At 47.5% G+C, this 21,913-nt stretch overlaps 10 protein-coding genes across 10 annotated transcripts; 5 read left to right on the top strand and 5 right to left on the bottom strand.

Moving 5' to 3' along the window:
• Window positions 1-341: 341 nt before the first annotated feature.
• Window positions 342-829, top strand: N7520_007383 (uncharacterized protein; the record flags this gene model as incomplete). The annotated part of the gene is made up of 2 exons (XM_057141317.1): window positions 342-681; window positions 741-829. The coding sequence occupies 2 exons, from the start codon at window positions 342-344 to the stop codon at window positions 827-829; spliced, it is 429 nt and encodes a 142-aa protein (XP_056995323.1).
• A 1,577-nt stretch (window positions 830-2,406) lies between these two features.
• On the bottom strand, window positions 2,407-3,090 carry N7520_007384 (uncharacterized protein; the record flags this gene model as incomplete). The annotated part of the gene is made up of 2 exons (XM_057141318.1): window positions 2,407-2,836; window positions 2,957-3,090. 2 exons carry the CDS (start codon window positions 3,088-3,090, stop codon window positions 2,407-2,409), a joined length of 564 nt encoding a protein of 187 aa, XP_056995324.1.
• A 782-nt stretch (window positions 3,091-3,872) lies between these two features.
• N7520_007385 (pirin family protein) lies at window positions 3,873-4,790 on the bottom strand (the record flags this gene model as incomplete). Its single annotated transcript, XM_057141319.1, has 2 exons — window positions 3,873-4,387; window positions 4,442-4,790. 2 exons carry the CDS (start codon window positions 4,788-4,790, stop codon window positions 3,873-3,875), a joined length of 864 nt encoding a protein of 287 aa, XP_056995325.1.
• Window positions 4,791-6,496: 1,706 nt separating this feature from the next.
• Window positions 6,497-8,340, top strand: N7520_007386 (putative amino acid transporter; the record flags this gene model as incomplete). Its single annotated transcript, XM_057141320.1, has 2 exons — window positions 6,497-6,963; window positions 7,014-8,340. 2 exons carry the CDS (start codon window positions 6,497-6,499, stop codon window positions 8,338-8,340), a joined length of 1,794 nt encoding a protein of 597 aa, XP_056995326.1.
• A 1,354-nt stretch (window positions 8,341-9,694) lies between these two features.
• Window positions 9,695-10,777, top strand: N7520_007387 (uncharacterized protein; the record flags this gene model as incomplete). The annotated part of the gene is made up of 1 exon (XM_057141321.1): window positions 9,695-10,777. One exon carries the CDS (start codon window positions 9,695-9,697, stop codon window positions 10,775-10,777), a length of 1,083 nt encoding a protein of 360 aa, XP_056995327.1.
• Window positions 10,778-11,337: 560 nt separating this feature from the next.
• N7520_007388 (putative phosphoglycerate mutase family protein) lies at window positions 11,338-12,003 on the bottom strand (the record flags this gene model as incomplete). Its single annotated transcript, XM_057141322.1, has 3 exons — window positions 11,338-11,446; window positions 11,494-11,716; window positions 11,769-12,003. 3 exons carry the CDS (start codon window positions 12,001-12,003, stop codon window positions 11,338-11,340), a joined length of 567 nt encoding a protein of 188 aa, XP_056995328.1.
• Window positions 12,004-13,134: 1,131 nt separating this feature from the next.
• On the top strand, window positions 13,135-13,796 carry hel10 (putative high expression lethality protein Hel10; the record flags this gene model as incomplete). Its single annotated transcript, XM_057141323.1, has 2 exons — window positions 13,135-13,433; window positions 13,490-13,796. 2 exons carry the CDS (start codon window positions 13,135-13,137, stop codon window positions 13,794-13,796), a joined length of 606 nt encoding a protein of 201 aa, XP_056995329.1.
• Window positions 13,797-14,296: 500 nt separating this feature from the next.
• Window positions 14,297-15,447, top strand: N7520_007390 (mitochondrial 37S ribosomal protein uS2m; the record flags this gene model as incomplete). Its single annotated transcript, XM_057141324.1, has 3 exons — window positions 14,297-14,327; window positions 14,385-14,558; window positions 14,612-15,447. The coding sequence occupies 3 exons, from the start codon at window positions 14,297-14,299 to the stop codon at window positions 15,445-15,447; spliced, it is 1,041 nt and encodes a 346-aa protein (XP_056995330.1).
• A 369-nt stretch (window positions 15,448-15,816) lies between these two features.
• N7520_007391 (putative alpha-glucosidase) lies at window positions 15,817-18,357 on the bottom strand (the record flags this gene model as incomplete). The annotated part of the gene is made up of 1 exon (XM_057141325.1): window positions 15,817-18,357. One exon carries the CDS (start codon window positions 18,355-18,357, stop codon window positions 15,817-15,819), a length of 2,541 nt encoding a protein of 846 aa, XP_056995331.1.
• A 592-nt stretch (window positions 18,358-18,949) lies between these two features.
• On the bottom strand, window positions 18,950-20,890 carry N7520_007392 (uncharacterized protein; the record flags this gene model as incomplete). Its single annotated transcript, XM_057141326.1, has 7 exons — window positions 18,950-19,652; window positions 19,699-19,812; window positions 19,866-19,937; window positions 19,992-20,044; window positions 20,090-20,152; window positions 20,201-20,298; window positions 20,356-20,890. The coding sequence occupies 7 exons, from the start codon at window positions 20,888-20,890 to the stop codon at window positions 18,950-18,952; spliced, it is 1,638 nt and encodes a 545-aa protein (XP_056995332.1).
• Between the last annotated feature and the right edge of the window lie 1,023 nt (window positions 20,891-21,913).

A 21,913-nucleotide genomic window follows, 5' to 3' on the forward strand; every position in this document is an offset into this window, starting at 1 on the left:
CTGGCATAACTAATTCTAGCATCATACATTTTACTGTAACTCAAGTCAGGGTTTATATTAAGTACGCACTGTCCTGGTCTGATTAGCGCCCGGTCGCCTCTCAAAACCACACTAGAACATTTACACAATCTATCTGCCTGCACACCCGTGTATAACCCGTGAATATGTATAAACCTCCACTCAGCCCATTCAATTACGATTTGATATTTCCTCCCAGGGCAAACGAGGTTAAAAGCCACAGTATACTACGTCACCCAGATGCGGGCTGGGTCTTCACCAAGGAGCCACCCCTATTCTGGGAACCTCTGTCCACTCATTCCATTGAGCTCAAACTTTCAAATATGAAGGCAGCACTTCTTGCCGGTGCCAACCCCAATGAAATGGACCACGAGCCCGATGATCGTCGCAGCTACGGTCGCCCACTCCATTGCGTTGTTGGCGACGGCCCAGCGGATTTCCTGAAAGATAATATCCCGCTTATTAGGCTACTACTCGAACATGGCGCTGATCCCCGTCTACCTGGCCCATATGTTGTACCAGTCTCATGTTCGCTAGGAACTCCATTGCATAACGTAATGCAAATGGCTACTATACCTGGTCATGGCTTTGAGGAATTATTTGAGTGTGGCTTTTACCAGGAGGCCTATCGGATTATGAAACAGGCTGCCGACGACTTGGATAGTATGTGAGACATCAGTGAGGTTATTTTTATGTAATTTCTTGCTAATTTTATTTTGAAGGTCGTGATGCGGTCAAGAAGCGAAATAATGTCACCACTGCAAGTGTTGCTATGGTTATTAGCATATTGGCATATAAATTTCTATCATGATCATCGGCCTTTTGGAGAGGTTGGAGAAGAAAACCTATCAGCATGTACTTTTTAGATCTGGTTCACAGAACATTTGAACAATTATTGTCAGAGTTAAGCACATTTTCATCGTTGGGATAAATTGGAAGCGAGTGAGATTGAGAGGCAATTTTTACCTCAAGTAGGAAACAATTGAAGCTAATGTGGCACATGAGATAGTGAATGAGTGATGTTAGCCTTTTATTGATCATATTAATCAAATACTTTGTCAATCATAAGTATCAGTCGATAGGTTAGAAACGTGGATGAACCCTGGAATATGTTGGTGTAGTAGGTAGTTGACGGAAGGACATCCGTCAAGAAAGAATATATATTTACTATGAGCATTGAACATTGAATCTCACAAATTTGTTGCAATGTTAGCTCTTAAAGGATATCAAATGCTTTTTCGATTTTGAGGACATATTATGAGAATAATAATGAGGATGGCGATAGACATGTCCACATCCAAAAAACAAACATTGTTACTGTCGTAAGGTTGATCAGGCAAGAAAGTTCAAAAGAATGAATTTGATATCTGATGGCTCCCTTGTATATCTAAACATGTTGATTTCTCCCATCAATAGTTTAGCGTAAGAGTTTAAGCATAGCGATTTCCTTCGGGTGCCCAGGTTCGAATCCTGGTTGCGTCGATTGACGCAATGGCGCAGTGGTTACCGCGATCGCCTGCTATTCAGTCGCAACTGTTGATTTTTGGCCTTTTCTTTTTTATTTCACCTTCAGATGTATGTTCATTCAGCACTGCCGACGTCAAGATCATCTAGTCAGGCTGTTCTATTGATGCTCAGCAGTGCGGTCTATAGACACCTTAGGCATGAAAATCCCGCAACTTAACACCTTAGCCAGAGATTATCGGCCTGACCGCCTTGTCTGACATTTTATTTTTTGGCTTAAACGACAGCTTGACAGGTGTAAAATATCATTAAGCTGTGTCAATACAGCGACGTTAAATAATCGATCATTCAATTCAGATTTTGCATGATTAATTCATATCCAACATAGAACTAGAGAGATACGCGTTGCCGTGAGATGAGGCGCAAAACAAGTTGCCACCGACACCTTATAGGTCGCTTTTTTGCCGAACACTTTAGCAACAGTCTGACGTAAGGGTTTAAGTACAGCGATTTCCTTCGGGTGCCCAGGTTCGAATCCTGGTTGCGTCGATTGACGCAATGGCGCAGTGGTTACCGCGATCGCCTGCTATTCAAGCGCAGCTGTTGTTTTTTGCTTTTCTTTTTCCAATTTCCCCTGCCTAGTAGTCTTTGGTCATTGCAGAACTGTGAGACTCGTCTGGGTCAGCTACCAAGTGACGGTAGGATACAACGGGGAGTGATCTTTAGTTACTATTGTTGGAAAGCGTTGTCTATGTATCTTTATTCTTTTAACGTGGCTCTTATAAATTTCAAAAATTGCATCTAATACATGGCGCTCATGAGATTCCAGATAGCTCATTAGAGAAAGACCTGGCTAGTGTCGACAATTATGTACAGCGTCCCAACGACAGCTAAGAAAAATAGTTAAATCCACAGCACAGTATACTATTTCCCCAAGGTTGCATTCTCACGACGAATGTGTTGTTTCAGCAGTCGCCATTTTGCGAAGTTGGCTCTGGAAGGCTGCGCTGACCGGCCAGGCATTTTGGTAATCACATAGCGTCTCTTCCTGGCATTCCGCTTTTGTCTGTCCTTCACGAGCAGAACTCCGGCAGTGACCACAACAATCAACGTAGCTGCCGAAGCGAAAGCCACCAAGACAATCGTACAAATAACGCTTGCGACCACTGGGACAAGCCATCGGGAGATTGGTAAAGATATCCGTACAAGAAGTTCAAGGAGCCATAAGATCGGTGATGTAGCTCCATCCCAAAAAGAAATAATCAAATCCCTTAATGATACCCATGGTCCGGTACTGTGTTCGTGTCGAAGGCGGTCTTGCAGGAGCCTCTGGGAGAAGGCATCGGGTTGGACACTATACATGGGAGATATCGTTAGCACGTGCTGCTTAATTCTGGGTGTCTGTAACCGGGCCGACTAGTGAACGAGAAGGATTGGTTAAATAAATGGCGGACAAAGGGCCAGGAAACCCTACCGGCGGGCGTCGAGTCGTGTAGCGTAGCCAAGAAGCAGAAAAGCCAGAACGAGAAAGAGGACCAAAACAAGGCCAACTAGGTCTCTGTTGATTTCAGCAATGCCGTTGGGATCATTGTTGGTGCGCATGGTCATTTTGATGAAACGTGCTATCTCATCAAAAGGAGGAAAATGGGGATATATCGGGCCTTGTCTGTAAAATATGTGTTGTGGTCGTGGAGGGAGGAACTGGAACAGGTTGCTGCGAGAGTTCAATGTTCATGCTGTGGTTGTGATCACAGAAACTCCATTCGCTTCTAGTCCTTCATTTCAACTTGTCCTCATGGAGAATTTCCATATTGTCATTCCAAATAACCGTCTTGCTCATGAATGATATCCCGGTTTAAAGTTCAATCTGACAATCTTGAATCTGGTACCAATTTGTTTCATACTTGATTGACTAATCTCTGTCCGTTGGTCTCTGAACATCGCATGCCACCCCGTGCATAGTCTTTCCGGCACATCCAACTACTAATGCTGGGTACTCACCCCATATTTTGCATCTCCATCCGGATATCATGACAGGCTGAAGCTGGAGTCGATGGGGTTCTGTAAAGATCTTGGATACAACTGAGGGAGTCATTAGTGTGCCATAGAAGAGACATAGCTGTCGCTGGAAGCCTTCTTGACTTGCAGAATTGTTCATTGTATTGCCTTCGTATGTGGATGGAATGGGGTCAGCTCTGTACCTAAAGCTAAAGAGAAAGAAATGTCTGAAGTGAATATCATTTTTTTCGCGTATGGAAGTTGTGTTGCAGCTCGGTTCCTGTATTTACGCCACAAGGGCGTGACTGAGGAGAAGAGTCTTGCCCGAATATTCAAATTTCATGAGATAGCATTAAATAGTCTAGAAAATTTTATCGCACATAACAATCACACTAGTCGCTGTCAAGCACAATCACCTCTGCTTCGACTTCTCCTATACTTTCAACTTGAAGCCAATCTCCAGCATTCACCATGGAGACAAATGCACCATCTCCCTCCTCCAGCACAGCGTCTTCACGGCCACCGATCTTGACCTTGGCCTTGCCCTGCTTCGTCATGGGGACATGGATATAAACATGTCGCTTCTTCTTAGACTGAACAGCCTCGCCCGCGCCGATATTCCACTTGAACGTCGTAGAGGGAGCAATGATACCAGCCCCCATGACAAAGTCCGCATGAATGGGAATCGTGTTGGGAATCTTCGGCACAGCAGCAGCTTCCTCTGCAGGAGTAGCCTCAGGGCCAGCAGCGAGAGGCGACAAGATAGGAACAAAGTCCTTCTTCTTCGCCTCCTCGCTAAAGCTCATAGTGTGATATTGAGGCTTGAGACCACTCTTCCAAGGCAAAGCCCAGATCTGCAAGAAGTGGACAGGCTTATTAGACTCATTCTGTTCCGAGTGCGCAATACCTATTATATCGTTAGCTTCAGCACAAACATTTACATATGCAAAGATATGCTTACCTGTTCCACCAGTGGTGAATTGAACATCGCCCCGGTGCATACGGTAGAAAGATTTCCCCTGCTCACCCTCCGATCCCTTTTTAATCATGCTATCGCGATGTGTGAGCTCGCCATTAAGAATGTAGCTGAAGATCTCAGCATCGCGATGCGGGTGTGTGGGAAAGCCATTTCTGGCGGCGACGCGGTCTTCATTGAGGACGCGGAGGGATCCGAAGTTCATAAAGCGGTGGTCCATGTATCCGGCGAAGCTGAATGTGTGGAAGGATTTGAGCCAGCCGCCATGCTCTGCATATCCGCGTTCGCTGGAACGGCGAAGAACGATTTTTGCGTGGGCAAGTGGGGTCGACATGATTATTGTGTGAAGTCGATTGTGTACTGGTTGGCACTTGATGTATTTTGAGAATGAGATTTTTGAGGGAAAGCAGAGAATACTGGCTTTATATATTTCGATTGAAGTATCGAGCGCCGTAGAAGCTGACTGGGATTATCCAAGCATTATCGATCATCAATAAGTGGAACTAGACCAAAGGAGGCTTAGTGTGAAGATTGACCCACATCTGCTGATGGATTGCTGACATTCAATGTATTATGTCATCATATACAATCACGTGATCCATATCTGCTTATGCATGATTTGCATTTCACGAGACACCAAGCTTATCGAATAATTATTCATGCTTGTTGATCGATTGTGATGTCTACTGTGCTTCCTAGCACCATATAGTTAGACTGTCACTTTCCATAGACTGATTCATCAGGGTATCTAGATTGAAATGAGTATTGATGTCATACTCCTTCAAGAGTAAACTGTAAGTTTGAGCTCATAAAGATGGAATTTCCGACAAATTAGTAGCGTAGTGTCCAGTGGCTAGAAAAAATGACCTCGGGAGATGTGAAAGCAAAAAAAAAAAGCTGTTTCGTTTTCGCAACAAGGGAGTACTAGTTGACCTGAGCCGAGGCTGATATGCGATAAGCCTGCTTTACCTAAGCCTTCCACCAATAGTCGCTGCTTTAATGTATAGATAAATGCCTCATTTATCGGCACCGGGAAAATCTGGACCGAGAATATCTGGATAAAGCAAAACGCTTCATTGGGGCCAATACTGCAGCCTTGCAGCTTGCAGGGTCAACATTACCGTGGTCTGCCGACCCGTCTCTAGCCGAAGATACTAGATTTATCAAGCAAAGCATGCTCCGTATAATTCTCCTTAGTTTCAAAGATCGACAGATGCGGGGAGAAAATCTGGAGATGTGAAACCCAAATCGCCACGCGAAGAAAGAATTATACAGTATGTTTGAAGAAAAAATAAACGTAATCTAGAAGCATCGGTGAACCAGAGGTATGGTATGAGTGGATCGGAGGCGGCTTTCTTGCCAGAAAGAAATCGATCAATTAGGAAGGTGGCGAGCGAAGCCTCGAGACATGATTTTGCATTGATATTTAACTTTATATGCCATATTCTCTTTGTTTGCGTGATAATGATACTTGGCTTAGGAGTTGTGATGAAAATCCGGCCCCCCTATATGACAATTTCCAACCAGAAGCTGTACCCTGCTTACCATCTCTCTGTAATTGAACAGCTACGACGAATTACTTGATTTGGCAAGCGCCCCGTAGTGAACCCTGAATCCAAAATTCTGCGGCGTCTCCGCCTTACTTTTACTGGTCAAATTTGGATTTATGGCAGATGTAACGAGACTCCACCATCTCCACCATCTCCGTGTCACCCACTTGCCACTAATGGCCGTGACGGGACCAAGCTCAGCCATTAAGGCTTATACTTACTTGGCTTTGTTGGAAATCCCTTCATTTCGGTCTCTTCCGACATAGAGTGGATGTTCCTGCACCAGAACTCAAAAATGGCGAGACAACCATTGGTTCCTCAAGGCCGTTTCCGGCTACCGGCAGCGCCATTAGTGACTCGGTCTTCTATGCTTCGCACCCGATAACCCCGGTCCCACATCCTCTTAAATAAACAGGAGCCCGGTCGCATGTTTCTTTTCACCGGGTATCTTTTACTCTTGACTCATACCCCCACCTCCCCTCAGTGACAAATGTCCCAGCTCGCAAACCTCGCCGTTGAGGGTGATCCTCGCCTCCACGAAAAAGAGCGTGAGATCATTGAAAACCTCTCCGTCGATAGTCCTGGTACTGGTACTGTTCGCCCTCAGCATCGCAAGCTGCATGATAGTAGTGTCACCTTTGAGGAATACCATCACTATGCGCAGCTCACTCGAGCTGAGGAAGAGCATCTGACAACACCGGAGAATGGAATTCTCTCCATTATTTTCCCTTCTAAAAGCGATGGTGGTATCAAGCAAGAGTCGGATGATACCAGCAAGGATGCCTCTGCCTTGAACACTAGTGATCCGGCTACTCGCATGACCATCACTGATCAGGAGTGGACCAATGCTTCTCGAGCGCTTCGAACTGCGACCCGTGGTGCGATTTTCTACCTGATCACCACAGATATTCTGGGTCCATTTGGTCTACCATATGCGTTTGCGACTATGGGTTGGGGGTAAGCTTCCAAGATGACTGTCTTCAGACTTGCTTACTGACTTTCAATAGTCCCGGTATCGCTCTATACACTGTTTTTGCCTCCCTGGCCGGATACTCTGGATACCTGCTTTGGGATACTTTCCTTGGTCTCGACTCGTATCAATTCCCTCTGCGGAGCTTCGGTGACATGGGATTCCGTCTGTATGGTCAATGGATGCGACACCTCTTCAATATCCTTCAGAGCATTCAGTTGCTGCTGAACGTCGGATTGATTGTGATCTCCAATGGAGAAGCACTTTCTCAAGCAGCCAAATTCAAGCTCTGCTATATCATCTGCTGTCTGGTTTGGGCCCTGGTTGGTTTCTTCCTTGGTCAGGTTCGCACACTGCAGAAATTCGGATGGTTGGCGAATGTCGCCGTGTGGCTCAACCTTCTCTGCATGTTCGTTACCATGGGCGGTGCTGCCCACTCGCCTCCCAACTACACCGCTTATACCCAATCCGCCGGCTACACTGTTGGTAACGGTTCTTCGGTCACGCCCGTTGATGGCGTTTTCCCTGCTGTCATGACCACCGGTGGACTCCCTGACGCGGCCGACTTTTCTGCCTCGATCACTGGAGCCATGCAGGCTGTCTTCGCATACGGCGGTGCCATGGTGTTCCCCGAATTCATGGCGGAGATGAAGCGTCCCAAGGATTTCCTGACTGGCATGTGGGCTGCTCAGGCTTTCATTTACTTCTGCTACATGATGTACGGATTGTTCATGTACGGCTACCAGGGCCAGTACTCCATCAACCCCACCTACCTTGGTATCAGCAAATACAGCATCCAGACCGCCGGTAACGTGTTTGCCATGCTTTCAGGTGTCATCGCCGCTGGTCTGTACGGAAACATTGGTGTCAAAGTGATCTACAACAACATCTTTGTCGAATTCTTCCGCTGCCCGCCTCTCACCACCAAGACTGGCAAGTTCATGTGGGTTGCTCTGATCCCAATTTACTGGGCCATTGCCTTCGTCCTGGCTGCCGGTATCCCCAGCTTCTCGGGCTTGACTTCCGTTGTTGCAGCCTTCTGTATCCTGCAATTCACCTACACATTCCCCCCGATGCTGGCCACTCTTTTCTGGATCCGGAAGTACGCCATGGCTGACGGCGAAGGATTTGATCCTTCCACTGGTGCGACCGTGCGCCACGACAAAGGCCTTAAGCGCTTCGTTCGTGGATTCAAGAGCATGGGCACTAAACGGATCATCTTTAGTTCCTTCAACCTCTTCTACTTCCTGGGTGCATTGGCTCTCGCTGGACTTGGTGCCTACTCTGCCATCACAGGTTTGATGGCGGCCTACAGCGGTAGTGTGACGACATCGTTCACTTGTAAGAGTCCTCTGGACAGCTAAGTCCTTGGTTGATTTGTATAGAAACATTGTGTAAATTTTTATTGTATAGGCCATTGTTAACATAGGTAGATGATTTATATGCATACTTCCTATTGAATTTCCGAATACCATTTCCAAAAATTCTAGAATTGATTACTCCGAGACCTGAAGCTCTCAAGAATTACTATGGCAAAAATCAATTCCGACTAAATGATCTTAGTTGACCGCCGCAGTTCCAGCTTGAAATCTTCCTTTATAAGACCATAAAATCAAAGAATTACATAAACCAGCACCAAGTGGTCGAGTGGTAACTCGACTAACACATCTTCCTTGGTCTAGGGGTCATGATTTCCGCTTGTCATTAACACTAATACGCGCGGGAGACCGGGGTTCGATTCCCCGAGGGAGAGTTTCTTTTTGCTTTTTTTTTTTTTCAATCTTTCATTCTTGACTGCTCTAGATTGCTTCTTTTGCTTCATATATGGATTTCCATCGAAGTAGATTCCACAAAATGAGACCTGTGCAGAACCGAATCATGCACTGCTTTCGATATATGCTAGACAGGTGGTGCTATTTGGGTCACTCGCAAGCGAGATTATGACCTCCCTAGTTGGAGAAACATATTGACGGCATTCTCCGACACTAGTCATGATTAGCAGTCCCGGATTTCCGACACTCAAGTGCTTTATTCTCATTTCTCGTATTCTGGACTTCTGATAATACACCGGAGAGCCAGTGATCGACATAGGCAATGGAAACTCACTGAGCCTCGTTCACAGACCCATCATCAAAAGAATGGCAACGTCACACAATCATTACTGGTTATCTGCATCTCTTTGCTGAAACTTCCCAGTGGAGCCAGCTAATAGAAACCCCACCTACCCATTTCACCCTCAATTGGCCGTAATGGCTTTATCTATTCTCTAGCTTCAATGCGTAGAACGTCAAGCGAGTCCAATCATGCGGCATACGGGTTTGATATGATCAACCATTGGCTACCAAGGTACCGTGCCAATCCTCGGGGGGCCTAAGTCCCGACAGTCCGAGAGCCTTGCCTCTCCTCTATTTACCTAGAAGAGCAACATAATGTGCAGATCGAGGTCGGGACCCGGTTAAATTCCGAATTTTACACATTGACACCCCGCTGCCTTGCATTGGAAGGACGCCTGAAACTAGAAGTCAATTGCGACGAATAGAAGGAGAGTATAAGGAGAAAAGATAACACCCAACAAATTCAACTAGCCCGTCTGACAATTTTAGCGGCATAAAGTTATAGATATTTAATCACGCCATATGCCCCCAGAATGTAGCCATCTCCCTGCGCTCTCATTGCCTTGCAAGATTAAGCTTATTTACCACCAGCCCTATCATCTCAATGTCCGGCACCGAACCCCATAACGGCACTCCCGCTGCCACACCCCGCCGCCTCCTACTAGCCAGTATCCCCCGATCAGCCTCCAACCTACTCCTGAAAATCCTAAACATCCCCAACCAGCCCAACCTATTCACCAGCCCCAAAGGCGGCTACTTCTTCTACCCAGCATTCATCGAAGCCGCCGCCCATAGCGACTGCTACATAAACAAAACAATCGACCAATGGACCGACGACGAAAAACGCAAAGTAAAGCACACCGTCCAGGACTGCTTCAACAACCTAGAAGCATCATCCACCCAAGCCGAAAATGAGAACCAAATGATGTTCACCAAAGAACACGCATACTGGCTTTACAGCCCTGCCGCACTCCAGAAACTACAAACAGGCACCCACGACGAGGATTTCTTCAATGCCTTCCGCCTCGATTCCCCACAGAAATACGGCACAACAAATACATACTCCCGATCTAATGAGACGCTCTTCTCAGACGAGTACCTACGCTCGTGGCAATTCGCCTTCATCATCCGACACCCCGCACTCTCCTGGCCGTCCATGTACCGTGCCATGCGCAAGCTCGCAGCAAACGGCATGATGGACGAAGACGGGGTGAAGGGTGCCTCTTTCACGAATATGAATATGCACTGGACACGCCAGTTATATGACTGGTGCATGGAGCAGCCTGATGCACCTATCCAGCCACCTATTATTGATGCGCATGATCTGATTCATCATCCCGAGGTTGTGCTTGAGTTCTGTGAAAGGACGGGGCTGGATAAGAGTGTTGTGCAGTTTGAGTGGAAAGGGAAGAATGAAAAGAAATCTGCTAAATGGGGGTGTCATGTTGCGGATCCAAATTCTGATGAGGTGATTATGCATCAGCAGGCTGCTGTCGTTATGCTTTCTACGCTGGAGAACTCTTCCGGGATTGTTAAGGATAAGGCGCCTGAGAGTGTGGATATTGATGCTGAGGCGGCGGGGTGGAAAGTTGAGTTTGGGGAGGAGGTTGGAAGGCTTTTGGAGGAGTCTGTTAGGGGGTCCATGCCCGATTATGAATATTTGAAGGCGAGGCGGATTACCGTTTAGGTTTAAATTGTAGATGGATGTTATACATTATGGTACGAATTAAATTGTTAATCGCCTTATAACGAAAAACTACCTTAGAACAGTAAACAACGATGCTCTTTACAGTATTCGAATTCGAGGCCACCTATTCATGTAAGTGAATGGGGCCAAAATACAGTGTTCACTGCTCACCCCGCCATTTCTAATAATGTTCTTACCATTTTCAAGTCTATGTCCGGCCCCCAATGATGTGATTTCAAGGATCGGGCCGTAGGGGCAACGACCCCCGGGTCTAATCCCTTTCAACAAGGCTGAATTTGCCACTGAGATCCCGTTTCAAATGATCGGCAAGATCGCGATTACGGTAAACGGCAAGTGTTGCGTTGCGAGTCACGACCCCGCACAGCCTTGTCGGAGTTGCCTACATAGGCTAAGCCTCTCTAGTAGCACAGCCACATCCGAGAATCATGATTATGCCCGAAATAGATCTTGTTGAACTAATTGTCTCACGCATTAATTTATACAGTTTATTCATTTATTCAACCTTATTCTCACGTCAAAATTATGATGCCGTATCTCCATCAATTTTGAACAATCAACCCCGGGTTGTCATCCAGGCCATAACAGCCCTCACTTTCGATCTCAGTAATCTCAGTATAAGGGTATGGAAGAGTCCACATAATGTCAAACCTACTCAAACATCAGCCCTACCTCACAACCAAAAAGAATCAGCTTACCGTTTCTTGGGATATTTGACCCGATGCGTTACCCCCAATAACTTGGGAATCTTCGCTATAGTCCTATGTCTCCACGAAACAAGAATATTACCAGGTCCATCATACCACCGAATCGCATCGGCAACACACTGTGGATCCAGACTATCACAGTGCAGATCCACCTTTAGACCAAGATCCTCCGCAAGAGGAATAACAGTCTTGAAAGGTCGTCCATGATCGCCGGCTAACAAGAAATCAGCCGCTGATCTAGTAAGTAATCCACAGACCCTACTTACTACTCTCATTGGTAGTCGGCGCCATGATGTATTCAATGTCGTACCCGGAGTTCGCGTTAAAGATATCGCGTATACATTGCGCGCGCATCTTCCCAGCGAAGTTTAATTCGTGATTATTGGGGTCATCAGGCTTCTCGCCATGTCGAATGAAGTAGACGGTCGGCTGATGATGTGCAACTACATTTGCGAGGATCGAAAAAAGAAAGAGAGATATCTGCCCTGCTCGCCAAATCATATTGTCCACGGGATTATGGATGGAAATGAGTTGTCAGCTATGAAAAAGAAAGGTCGGCCGACCGTACTGACGCCCCCTTTATACTTTGTTAAGAGGGGTTGGGCGATCATTCCCCCTCGGAGCCTGATGCAGAGGTCGAAAAAAGAATAGAGATTGGAGCCGAGTCCATCTGTAGTTTTTCATCTACATGTAGAAATGACGAGGAGAAATGAGATCTATTGGCACGAACATGTTCATCCCAGTTCTGTAGCGTAGATCATTGGTGGGTTTTAGGGGCTCGTAGTTTGTTTTTATGCTGTGTGATGGTGATGAAGTGGGGATTCTGCAGGTTCCAGCCAGCCCTTACTTTCATGTAAGGATATGTTACGAGTATTGTGTTTGTTTGTTTACCGTCTATAGTAGGTACTAACTGTGAATGACTTGTATGGTATGGAAATAAGCAAATATGTATGTTATTATGGTGTGTGGCCAAACTCAATTTTGGGCCAATGAGTGAACATGAAGAGAAAGGTCATCACCTTCTTGTCACCAGACCTGAAGGTTGGATGGAAAGTTCGGGTAACTTTCTTTCTGTTGCTTACTACTCCGTACATTTAATGGTTCGGGATACCCGGAGGTTTATGCTATGAATCTTATGAATCTAAAGGAGAAATATTTAACCGAATTTTGCACAGCCAAGAAAGAGTGGCTTAGCCGCTAGGCAACCGGAATTCGCGCGGAAGTGCAGGAGCCCAATCAGTCTTGGCAGGAACTTTAGAACGATTTAGAAGATCTGAGCCGAACTGCCGAAAGGGATTTTCCTCTATTTTTGGATGCCACGTAACTATAGCCTAGAAGGGTATGCAGGAGACTCAGCCCTGTAGACTGCATGCTAACTCCGAGTCCGTACGTACATATGTCAGAGCGACATGTGGCGGTGCTTTGGTGCAACTGCGCCTCCGTAGTTTCTCGGCGTTCCGTGAATTTGCGTGGCCATGTGGGGGTCTTTTGGCCCCGTCAGCCCTGTGGTCACTTCTTATAAAAAGGTCACGTCGCTCTGCCCCTCATTTCTTTTCTCCATCATCCACACCTCACTTTTCACCCCTCCTCCTCTCAACTTAACAACTCAACACTTTATCATCAAATTCAAAAATGTCCGGCTACTACGACAACAACCAGTACAACCAGGGTGGCCAGCAAGGCTACGGCCACCAGCAGGGCTACCCCCAGCAACAGGGTTATGGCCAGCAAGGCTACTCCCAGCAGGGTTCCAACGACTACTACAACCAGCAGTCTCAGCAGCCTCAGTATGGCGAGCAGCAGCAGTACGGTCAACAGGGCCACTCCCAGCAGGGTGGTGCCAGCGACTACTACAACCAGCAGTCCCAGCAATCTCAGCACCAGTATGGCGAGCAGCAGCAGCAGTATGGCCAGGATTCGTCCCGCCAAGGGTATGTGCCACTCTCACTTCTCTTTTATCCCGAATATGGTACTGACCTGATTCCAGTTACTACGAGCAGCAGCAGCAGGGTGCCCCCGGTGAGGCCCAGGAAGGCGAGCGTGGTCTCATGGGTGCTCTTGCCGGTGGCGCAGCCGGTGGTTTCGCTGGCCACAAGGCCAATCACGGCTTCCTCGGAACGATTGGTGGAGCCATCATCGGCAGCATTGCTGAGGATGCCATCAAGAAGCACCGCAACCACGACGGCAGCCCTCAGGGTGGTCCCGGCGGCCCCTACGGTGGCCCCCCCGGCCCTCCTCCCCACAACGGTAGCGGCATGATGGACCAGCTCGGTGGCTTCTTCAACAAGCGCTAAAGGGATTGTTACGCCTTGATACCCACGACCGACTGTGATCTTGTTTGTTCGTTCTTTTGCATTGCTTTAATCGTTAGTAAACCTATGGTGATGACCTTGCAACACTCATGAATTTCCTTTTTATTTGCTACCTTGGCGAGAATTGGCATATGTGCTTTTGCCAAATCGCTTTTTGATCGTTTCCCATGGCTTCATTTCATGGTCTTATGTGTACTATCTTCGCATCAATATCAAGAATCCACAAGAATCAAATTTTGCATTGTGAAGATCGACACTCTATTACATCAGATAATGTAGGGATTTGCCACTGCGCGGGGAAAGATCAGTCCAGCCCGTGTCTATATCGGGATTAGTGTGGTAGCCTTGGGGCCTTGTAATATTTGTGCCTCAGGTGTCAAAAGTTATTTTCTGCCTTAGGCCACCGAAAGTCTGACAAAAGTTGCGCGGAGAACTCAAGTCCTGAACACGCTTTTGCTCCGATTCAGAAAACGATACCCAACATGATTGTACGACAACTTGGTGTGCGGCAAAGTATGTGACTTGTAATTGCCTTAATAAATTGATTGAGAAACTGACCATTGTCTCTAGGCCGCCAATTGCTGGCTTTGAGCCGCCGCGCCCCGGTCTACAGTCGCTCTTTCTCCTCCGAGGCACCAGTCGACACAGCAGTCCAAACCCCTTCTCCGACCCCTCTCCCAAAAGTTGTCAAGGCTTCACGCCAACCGACCCCAAGCCAGGCTTGGAAGGGCTCACTAAAGTCAAGTGAGTAACTCCGATTCCCCTAGCCCAAACATGAATTATTATCACCTCAAAAGATATCAAACTAATCCACTTCCCACCTGCAGAAGCGAAGTTCAACGCCCTTGGCTCTAGAGTGGAGGAAGTCCACACCCACGATGTCCTCATCAACCCTCCCTCCCCATCAGACGTCACCCTTGAGCTCCTCCTCGCAGCAGGCACACACATGGGCCACAGCACTTCCCGCTGGAACCCGCAGAACAGTCGCTACATCTTCGGTATCCGTGAAGGTGTTCACATAATCTCCCTCGACGTAACAGCCGCCTATCTCCGCCGTGCCGCAAAGGTCATCGAAGAAGTCGCCGCCCGCGGCGGTATCATCCTCTTCGTCGGAACCCGCAAGGGCCAAAAGCCCGCCGTCGTCCGCGCTGCAGAGCTCGCGCGCGGTTATCACATCTTCGAGCGCTGGATCCCCGGCTCTCTGACGAACGGTCAGCAGATCCTGGGCCACTGCGAGACGCAGGTGGTGAATGCGATGGATGAGGTTCTGCCTGAGTTCAAGCAGGATCTTGCGGATCGGCCATCCGTGAAGCCTGATCTGGTTGTTTGTTTCAATCCGTTGGAGAATGTTGTCTTGCTGCATGAGTGTGGGTTGAATAATGTGCCTACTGTGGGTATTGTGGATACTGATGCGGATCCGACTCGGTTGACATATCCCATTCCTGCGAACGATGATAGTTTGCAGGCTGTTGGGCTTATTGCGGGTGTTTTGGGTCGTGCGGGCGAGGCTGGACAGAAGAGGAGGATGGAAATGGCTAAGCAGGGCGAGTTGACGTATAAGCCTATTACTTCGCGGGAGTTGAAGTTGGATCCGTTCACCGGTGAGGTTCCTGGAGCTGATAATCAGAAGTAGGGTTAGCTTGTCTTTGCTGTCCTTGCATGTCTTGATAGGTTGGTAATATATCCTCCCGACATTGCATTCGAGCGTCGGACTTTGTACTGTATAGATGATTCCTTGTTTGTTGGTGTTACAACATCGTGTATTAACAAGTCTTTTTTCATAAATGCATGGATTTTATTTGATTTCCCATTGATTCTGCTAGGTAGTGAATGTTGCCATGGAACCTGGCTTAAGCTAGAATGTGTAGCTTAAATCAAGTATTCGATTGATATCAAGTACAAAGATTAAAATGAACATTAACAATCCATCTATGTTAAGTATGAGACTCTATATTCATAACCCGGATAGCCCGATCAGGCCCACACGACATCATCCCACATATCAAGCCTTGATAGTGTACACCAACCGACCACGTGCATCAGCACCCCTCGCCACAATATCCTGCCCAGAAGAGCTAATCACTGCACGGCAGTCACCACAGTGAAGAATAACATCCAGCTCCTTCCAAGCAGGCACAAACCCACTACTCTCATCACGCTGGAAGTGCACAATCACCTTCTCATCAGTAGAGCTATAAGTGAGTGTATAGTTCGAGATCTTCGGCAACTGTGCAATACCATCATCCTCGAACCAAGTGTTCTCAAATACAGTTCCATGCGAAGACCCCTTCGGCGGGAAAACTTCCACACCCCGATAATCATCCAGCTCCTTAACACCCATCGAAGCAGCCGTATCATCACCAGGCACACGAGTATGCACATTCTTTCCGACAGGAATAGCACCTCCGATCTTCGCAATGAGAGGAATACTCTCCCGCCATTCAGAAGAAATCTCCACCCACTGACCAGACGGGAAGTAGGTATACGGAGCATTCATATTAACATATCCGTAGTCGAAAGAGCCCGATTTCCTCGGAAGATACATGTTCGCAACGTTCACACCAGGCTCATAAACGCCACCGACAAGCATCGAATCTCCAAACCAGAACTGCGTATCGCCCGCCTTGAGCTTCTTCGTCCACACCTCCGGATCAGATTCGTATCCCCATCCAACCCAGCGCTGCGGCGGGGTCGCGAACTGATGACTCTGAAGACCAAGCGAGTATATATACGGCAGGATCTCATAGCGACGCTTGATAGCATCACGAACCAAAGGTGTGATTTCAGGATACATGTACGGCTCAATAACCTCTCCAACAGAGTTGTTATCGGGCGAAGTCTTGAAGCAGTTGATAGTGAAGCGGATGGAGTTACAGCCAAGCTGGATCCAGCGCAGTAGGAGCTCGGGAGAAGGTTGGGGACCTTCGAAGCCGCCGATATCGTGGCCTTCGTATTGCATAAGGGACATGCCTGCGTTGAGGGAAAGGGCGTTTGCTCCTTTCATACTTTCCCAGCTTGTGACGTTATCTCCGGACCAGGTGCTTGATGCGTAGCGCATTGTGCCGGCCGTTGCGCTGCGAGTTAGGACGAAGGGGCGATATTTTGGCTCAAAGTTTAGGAGGGCATCGTGGGAGGATTTGCCCATTAGTTCGGTGTGGAGGGCGCGACCCCACTGGCCGACGTTGTTGGGGGTGAACTTTTTTGCTTGGCTGTTTACCATTGATTCGTCGAGGGCTAGAGTCCAGTCGTCGTTGGGAAGAGTGTATTCGTTGTTGTCGTTCCACATACCATCGATGCCGACTTTCTTGAGCTTTTGGACTCCATCGTACCACCATTTGAAGGCGGCTTCGGATGTGAAATCGATATGGCACCCTTCACCACCTGTGGCACCTCCGGCGCTCCATAGTTGCATGTATCCGGGATCTTTAGAGTCGTCTTGGAAGAAACCGCGGGAATCGATCAGGTGTTTGAAATCGGGGTGGGAAGCGAGTAGGAAGGGCTTGATGTTACTGATGAGACGAATGCCGTGCTCGTGCATCTTTTTAATCCACGCTTCAGGATCAGGGAAGCGGTGGTAGTTCCAGGTGAACACGGTCCGCACCTTAGGTTCGTGTTCGGAGATGGAGTATCCAGAACTCATCTGGTGTCCTGAGCAAGGAATGCCATGGCTCTGCAATGTCTCGGCGAAGTCAACCAGTGCATCAGAGGCACGAGGCTCATCCAGCATTGTGTACTTGTATCCGCCTGAGACATAGCCGTAGGCCCATCGAGGGACGAGCAGTGGCATCCCCACCAACTCGGCGTAGGACCGGACAACCTCCTGTAGAGTCTTTCCCACGATCATGTACTGCTCCAAACCACCATAGTCCTGGCGGTAGATCTTGAAGTGACCCCAGAGCCCATCAATCTCCGCACCAACAGACCAAGAACCGCGACCATGAGTTGTCGAGAACAAAGCCACACAGCCTTCCCGGGTCGCTTTGATCAACAGCGGGATATGCTTGTATAGGGGATCGGTGTTGTAGGCGTCATATCCGAAACAGTCGGTCGCAGAGAGCTGGAAATTGCGACCAGTGAGATCCATTGGCGCAGCTTTCTCACCCAGGCCAACATGCAATGCCTCTCGGTCATGTACAGAGTAGTGAGCGATACCCTCCCCATCAGCAACGTATGAGCGTAAAGGCAAATCCCGATGCAAAAACTTATCGGAGCCAGTCCACGCGAGTGAAACAACAGGAGTCTGCTCCCACTCGACCGTAGCGGTAACACCACCAACATCAATAGTCTTCGATGTTCCGGAGGACTTGGCAAACACATTCACATATTTGAGATCGGTCTCGGGCTTGGTGACGCTCGGGTAGGGAGGAACGACATGCTCTGGCGAGGTGAAGGTCACACGGAAAAGATTCTGGCGAAGAGCTTCGAAGGAGAAATCAAAAGGATTCCTGCTTTTGGAGCTACTGCGGATGTGAACTGAGGCATCTTGTTGAGCGCTTGAGGGCACTTGTTGATACCCGCGCGGGGAGTTTTCTTTCTGAGGCATTATGATGATAGGTCGATTCTTGAGGGCAATGGCAGAGAATAGCTTGAATACCCCTGGTAGAAAGCTTTATTTGTAACATTCTGCTCGAATTGTTGACCCCGCGTTGCAATGCACAACCTATGGGTGACGTGGGGCAGTATACATCGGAGATCGGGGATCATCTCCGAGCTGGAGACGATCGGCTATTGACCCACGACTATACGACCCCGGATATTGAGAAGCCGCTGACATGTGGGGGTTTTCAAGTCTATATGTATCTAGGAAAAATAATCAGGAATTAAACTGCGGAAAGCCGAAATCACTAGCCGGGTAGACTTCGTCGTTACCAGAAGAATGTACGTTTTACCTGAATACAGCACCCATGGATGCACGGACATTGGAACATTTGAAGTTCTGTAGATCAATGATTTTATTAATAAATTTGCTTCGAATTTGAATTATATATTCCTGCATGCGAGTAGTAGGTGCTCATGTAGGTACAAGAGCGAATGTAGTTCTACTAACAAGCATTAGATACCATCATAAAACATATGAAACTACAATAATCATTCCTATTTCCTCGTCAAAACTACCCGAGTATCAGTCCTTGACCCTAATATACGTAAACAAAGTCCTCATTCTGCCAATCTGTCAGATCTTTGAAAGCGTTGTCGTTAACCACCTGTTGAACGGGAACACCCTCTTTGTCGGTTGGTACAGTTCCAACCGCAAACATAGAGTGATCAACAACCTTGGCCTCCTTTCCAAGAGTCACCCTCTTCTTCTCGTGCTTCTTGTTAAGGAAGGAAAGGTAAGCCATGAGAAGCAAAATTAGAAGCCACAACACACAGAACAGCGAGAGGTTAGATAGAAGCCCACGACGGTAAAGCGGTGCCTCTTCCGTGGTATAGAGATTGGGCCCAATGATATTACCAACACATTGTCCCACAAGCAGAATACCAGTCGTCACCTTTTTCTTTGTTTCCCCTGCTGTGTTGGCGGCGGACCAAGAGTATATTAACGGCGTGATTCCTGGGTAGACAGAGATGATGTAGTACCCCACAAGAAGAGGGCCCTTGTGGGCCTCATCATGGGGGATTTTCAAGAGCATAACACATCCTGCAATCGGAGGGAGACACAGAAGTGCGAGGACAGGGCCTTTCTTCCTCCATGCGGTAGCCAGCCAAGCACCTCCCATTGTAGCGATGAGTTGAACTGCACCGAATGGAATATTGAGAAGAATCGTGTTGAGGCTGTTGAAACCGAAGGATTCTATAATCAAGGGACCGAATGTCGTGATACCACCACTTGGAATTCTGTAAAGCTTAGTAAAGGTATCACGAGAAGATGCGCTTCACTTACGAGATAGACACCATCAGAGCAAACCAGAACCAGGATTTGAGGTCCAAGCATGCTTCCTTTACGTGCTCCCATTTCCATTCGTGGCTTTCGATACCTTGCTGGTTCATTCGTAGTCTTCTCGTGTGTTAGCTTTGAGAGGGATTTCAAAGGTTCGCAGGAGCGGGCACCTTTCAATGGCCACCAATTTATCATCTTCCGACAAGAACTTCGACTTGACAGGGGAGTCAGGCATGAAAAAACTAGAAAAAGCATAAATATGAGGGTATTTTATAGTGGGACAGAGCTTGACTAACAAAATAACTGCTGAAAATGCAACAGTGATTAAGCCAAAGAAGAGAAAGATGACCTGTAATCATTAGAATGCGATTATTGAGATAAGTAACTCACTCACCTGATAAGGAGCAAAGACAGGTGAATTGATGTGTCCCAGTCCATAAGTGATCAAACTTCCAACCTGCACAACAAATTAGCTTTGAGTTTATACCGGCCACAGAGACCTTACCATGTTCACCACCCCATTCATCGCATACCACGAACCCAATCTGACAGGCTGTTCACGCCGTCGATACCACATCTGGGTCACTGCAATAAATGCCGGAGCTTTTTCATTCTAGTCAGAGCAGAAATCATAGCGTTTCGGATACAACAGGAACTCACCCAATCCAGCCTCGAAGATACCAAGAAACAGCCGGCACACCATCAAGGTAGCGAAAGTATTCGCAGAAGCCATGCAAGTTAATGCAATACCCCAGAGGAGAGTTGAGGCTGCCAGAAACTTGCCCATTGGGACTTTGACCAGCAGGTAGGAGACCAAAGGCTGGAAAACTAATTGAGCCACATAGACGACCGCACCCAGCCAGGAGTACTGGTGCCCGTGGAGATGAGCATCTTCCTGGAGTCCAAAAACCGATGCATAGGAGAGAGTAGACTTGTCAAGCTGCTGGAGGAAGTAGATGACTAGCATTATGGGAAGCAGGCGGAGATCAATCTTTCGAAGAACATGCTTGTTGTTCTCGGGAGTCAGAACGGTTGAGTGTCCCACATCTTCGATCAACTGCAGCGCCTGATCCTGCTGGCCTTTGTTCACCTGGGGCTCATCTTGAGTTGCATGGTGAGTTTGCTCCTCCTCAATAGACTCGACGAACTCTTCCTGCTGGTGCTTGGGCTGCGAAGATTTTCCTTCCTGGGACATCGCTAACCAGGAGTAGAGAATTAGAAGAGTGCAGTGAATATGAAGATCAAGAAGATACAAGAAGATATAGGGGCAAATTGTAAAGGGGCAAGTAGACGATAGCAAAATCAGTCAAAAAGTAAATGTAAACGAAGATTAAGGTGCTTGAGACAAGTGGACTTGGGGGAAGATAGGGTATATGCAAACCCCGTGGGGAAACGAAGTTTATGATCTCCCGAGTCTAGCCTGCAATTCCAAGTCTGAACAAGTCCAAGCCAATAATGTCTTCCGAGTCATCCTTGTAAACCTACTCATGCCACACTTCTCAAGGTCACCCGATGTGGAGCAAATTGGTCGAATTGCTGGAACCGCGGAGAAGTTCCGGTTGAATTAGCCAATCACTTCTGACTTCATGAGTATGCCGCGTTGCTGTTGGAAGAATGAGGAGACAGAGTTGCTGGATTTGGGATAGCCGTCGGTCTTCGGGGGTAAAAACCGAGAAAAAAAGTGGGGAAGTATTGACCGTCATCGGGGATTGAAAGGGCTGTTGCCGTCTGGGGAAAAAGTGGAGTAACAACGAGTTCCTTAAGTCTGACAGTGCTTTTGAGGGAAGGCAAGGAGGCTCTCATCATGTAAATCTGTTGGTTAAATAGTAAATAAATATAGTTGTACATCAATTGACTTGGGCACACTTTATAGACAAATTTAGAAATTATTATATTGAGTAGTCGTGCATACCTAAGTAGCTTAGTCTCACCCGCCCTCGCCCTTCTTCTTACACTGTCTCATGCATACTTGCCCCTCGGCCTGTTCATCCCCAGTCGTGGAATGTAAAAAGTGCATACTTCTGCATATTTGCACTACATAAATCAAATCGAAGTGTGTCCAGTATATACGACCATAGGGTGTGAAGAACAGGGCTTCCCGTCCACTCAGCCGTATTTGAGCCTATCATAGTACGCAATTAATTCTTGATGCACCATTAGCTCTAAAATGGCGTCGGATTTGATCTTAGGGTGAGTGTGGGTGATATAGGTGAGGAAT

Source organism: Penicillium odoratum (genome assembly GCF_028828045.1).
Source record: "Penicillium odoratum strain IBT 22623 chromosome Unknown utg000005l_segment0_segment0, whole genome shotgun sequence".
NCBI classification, from domain to species: domain Eukaryota; kingdom Fungi; phylum Ascomycota; class Eurotiomycetes; order Eurotiales; family Aspergillaceae; genus Penicillium; species Penicillium odoratum.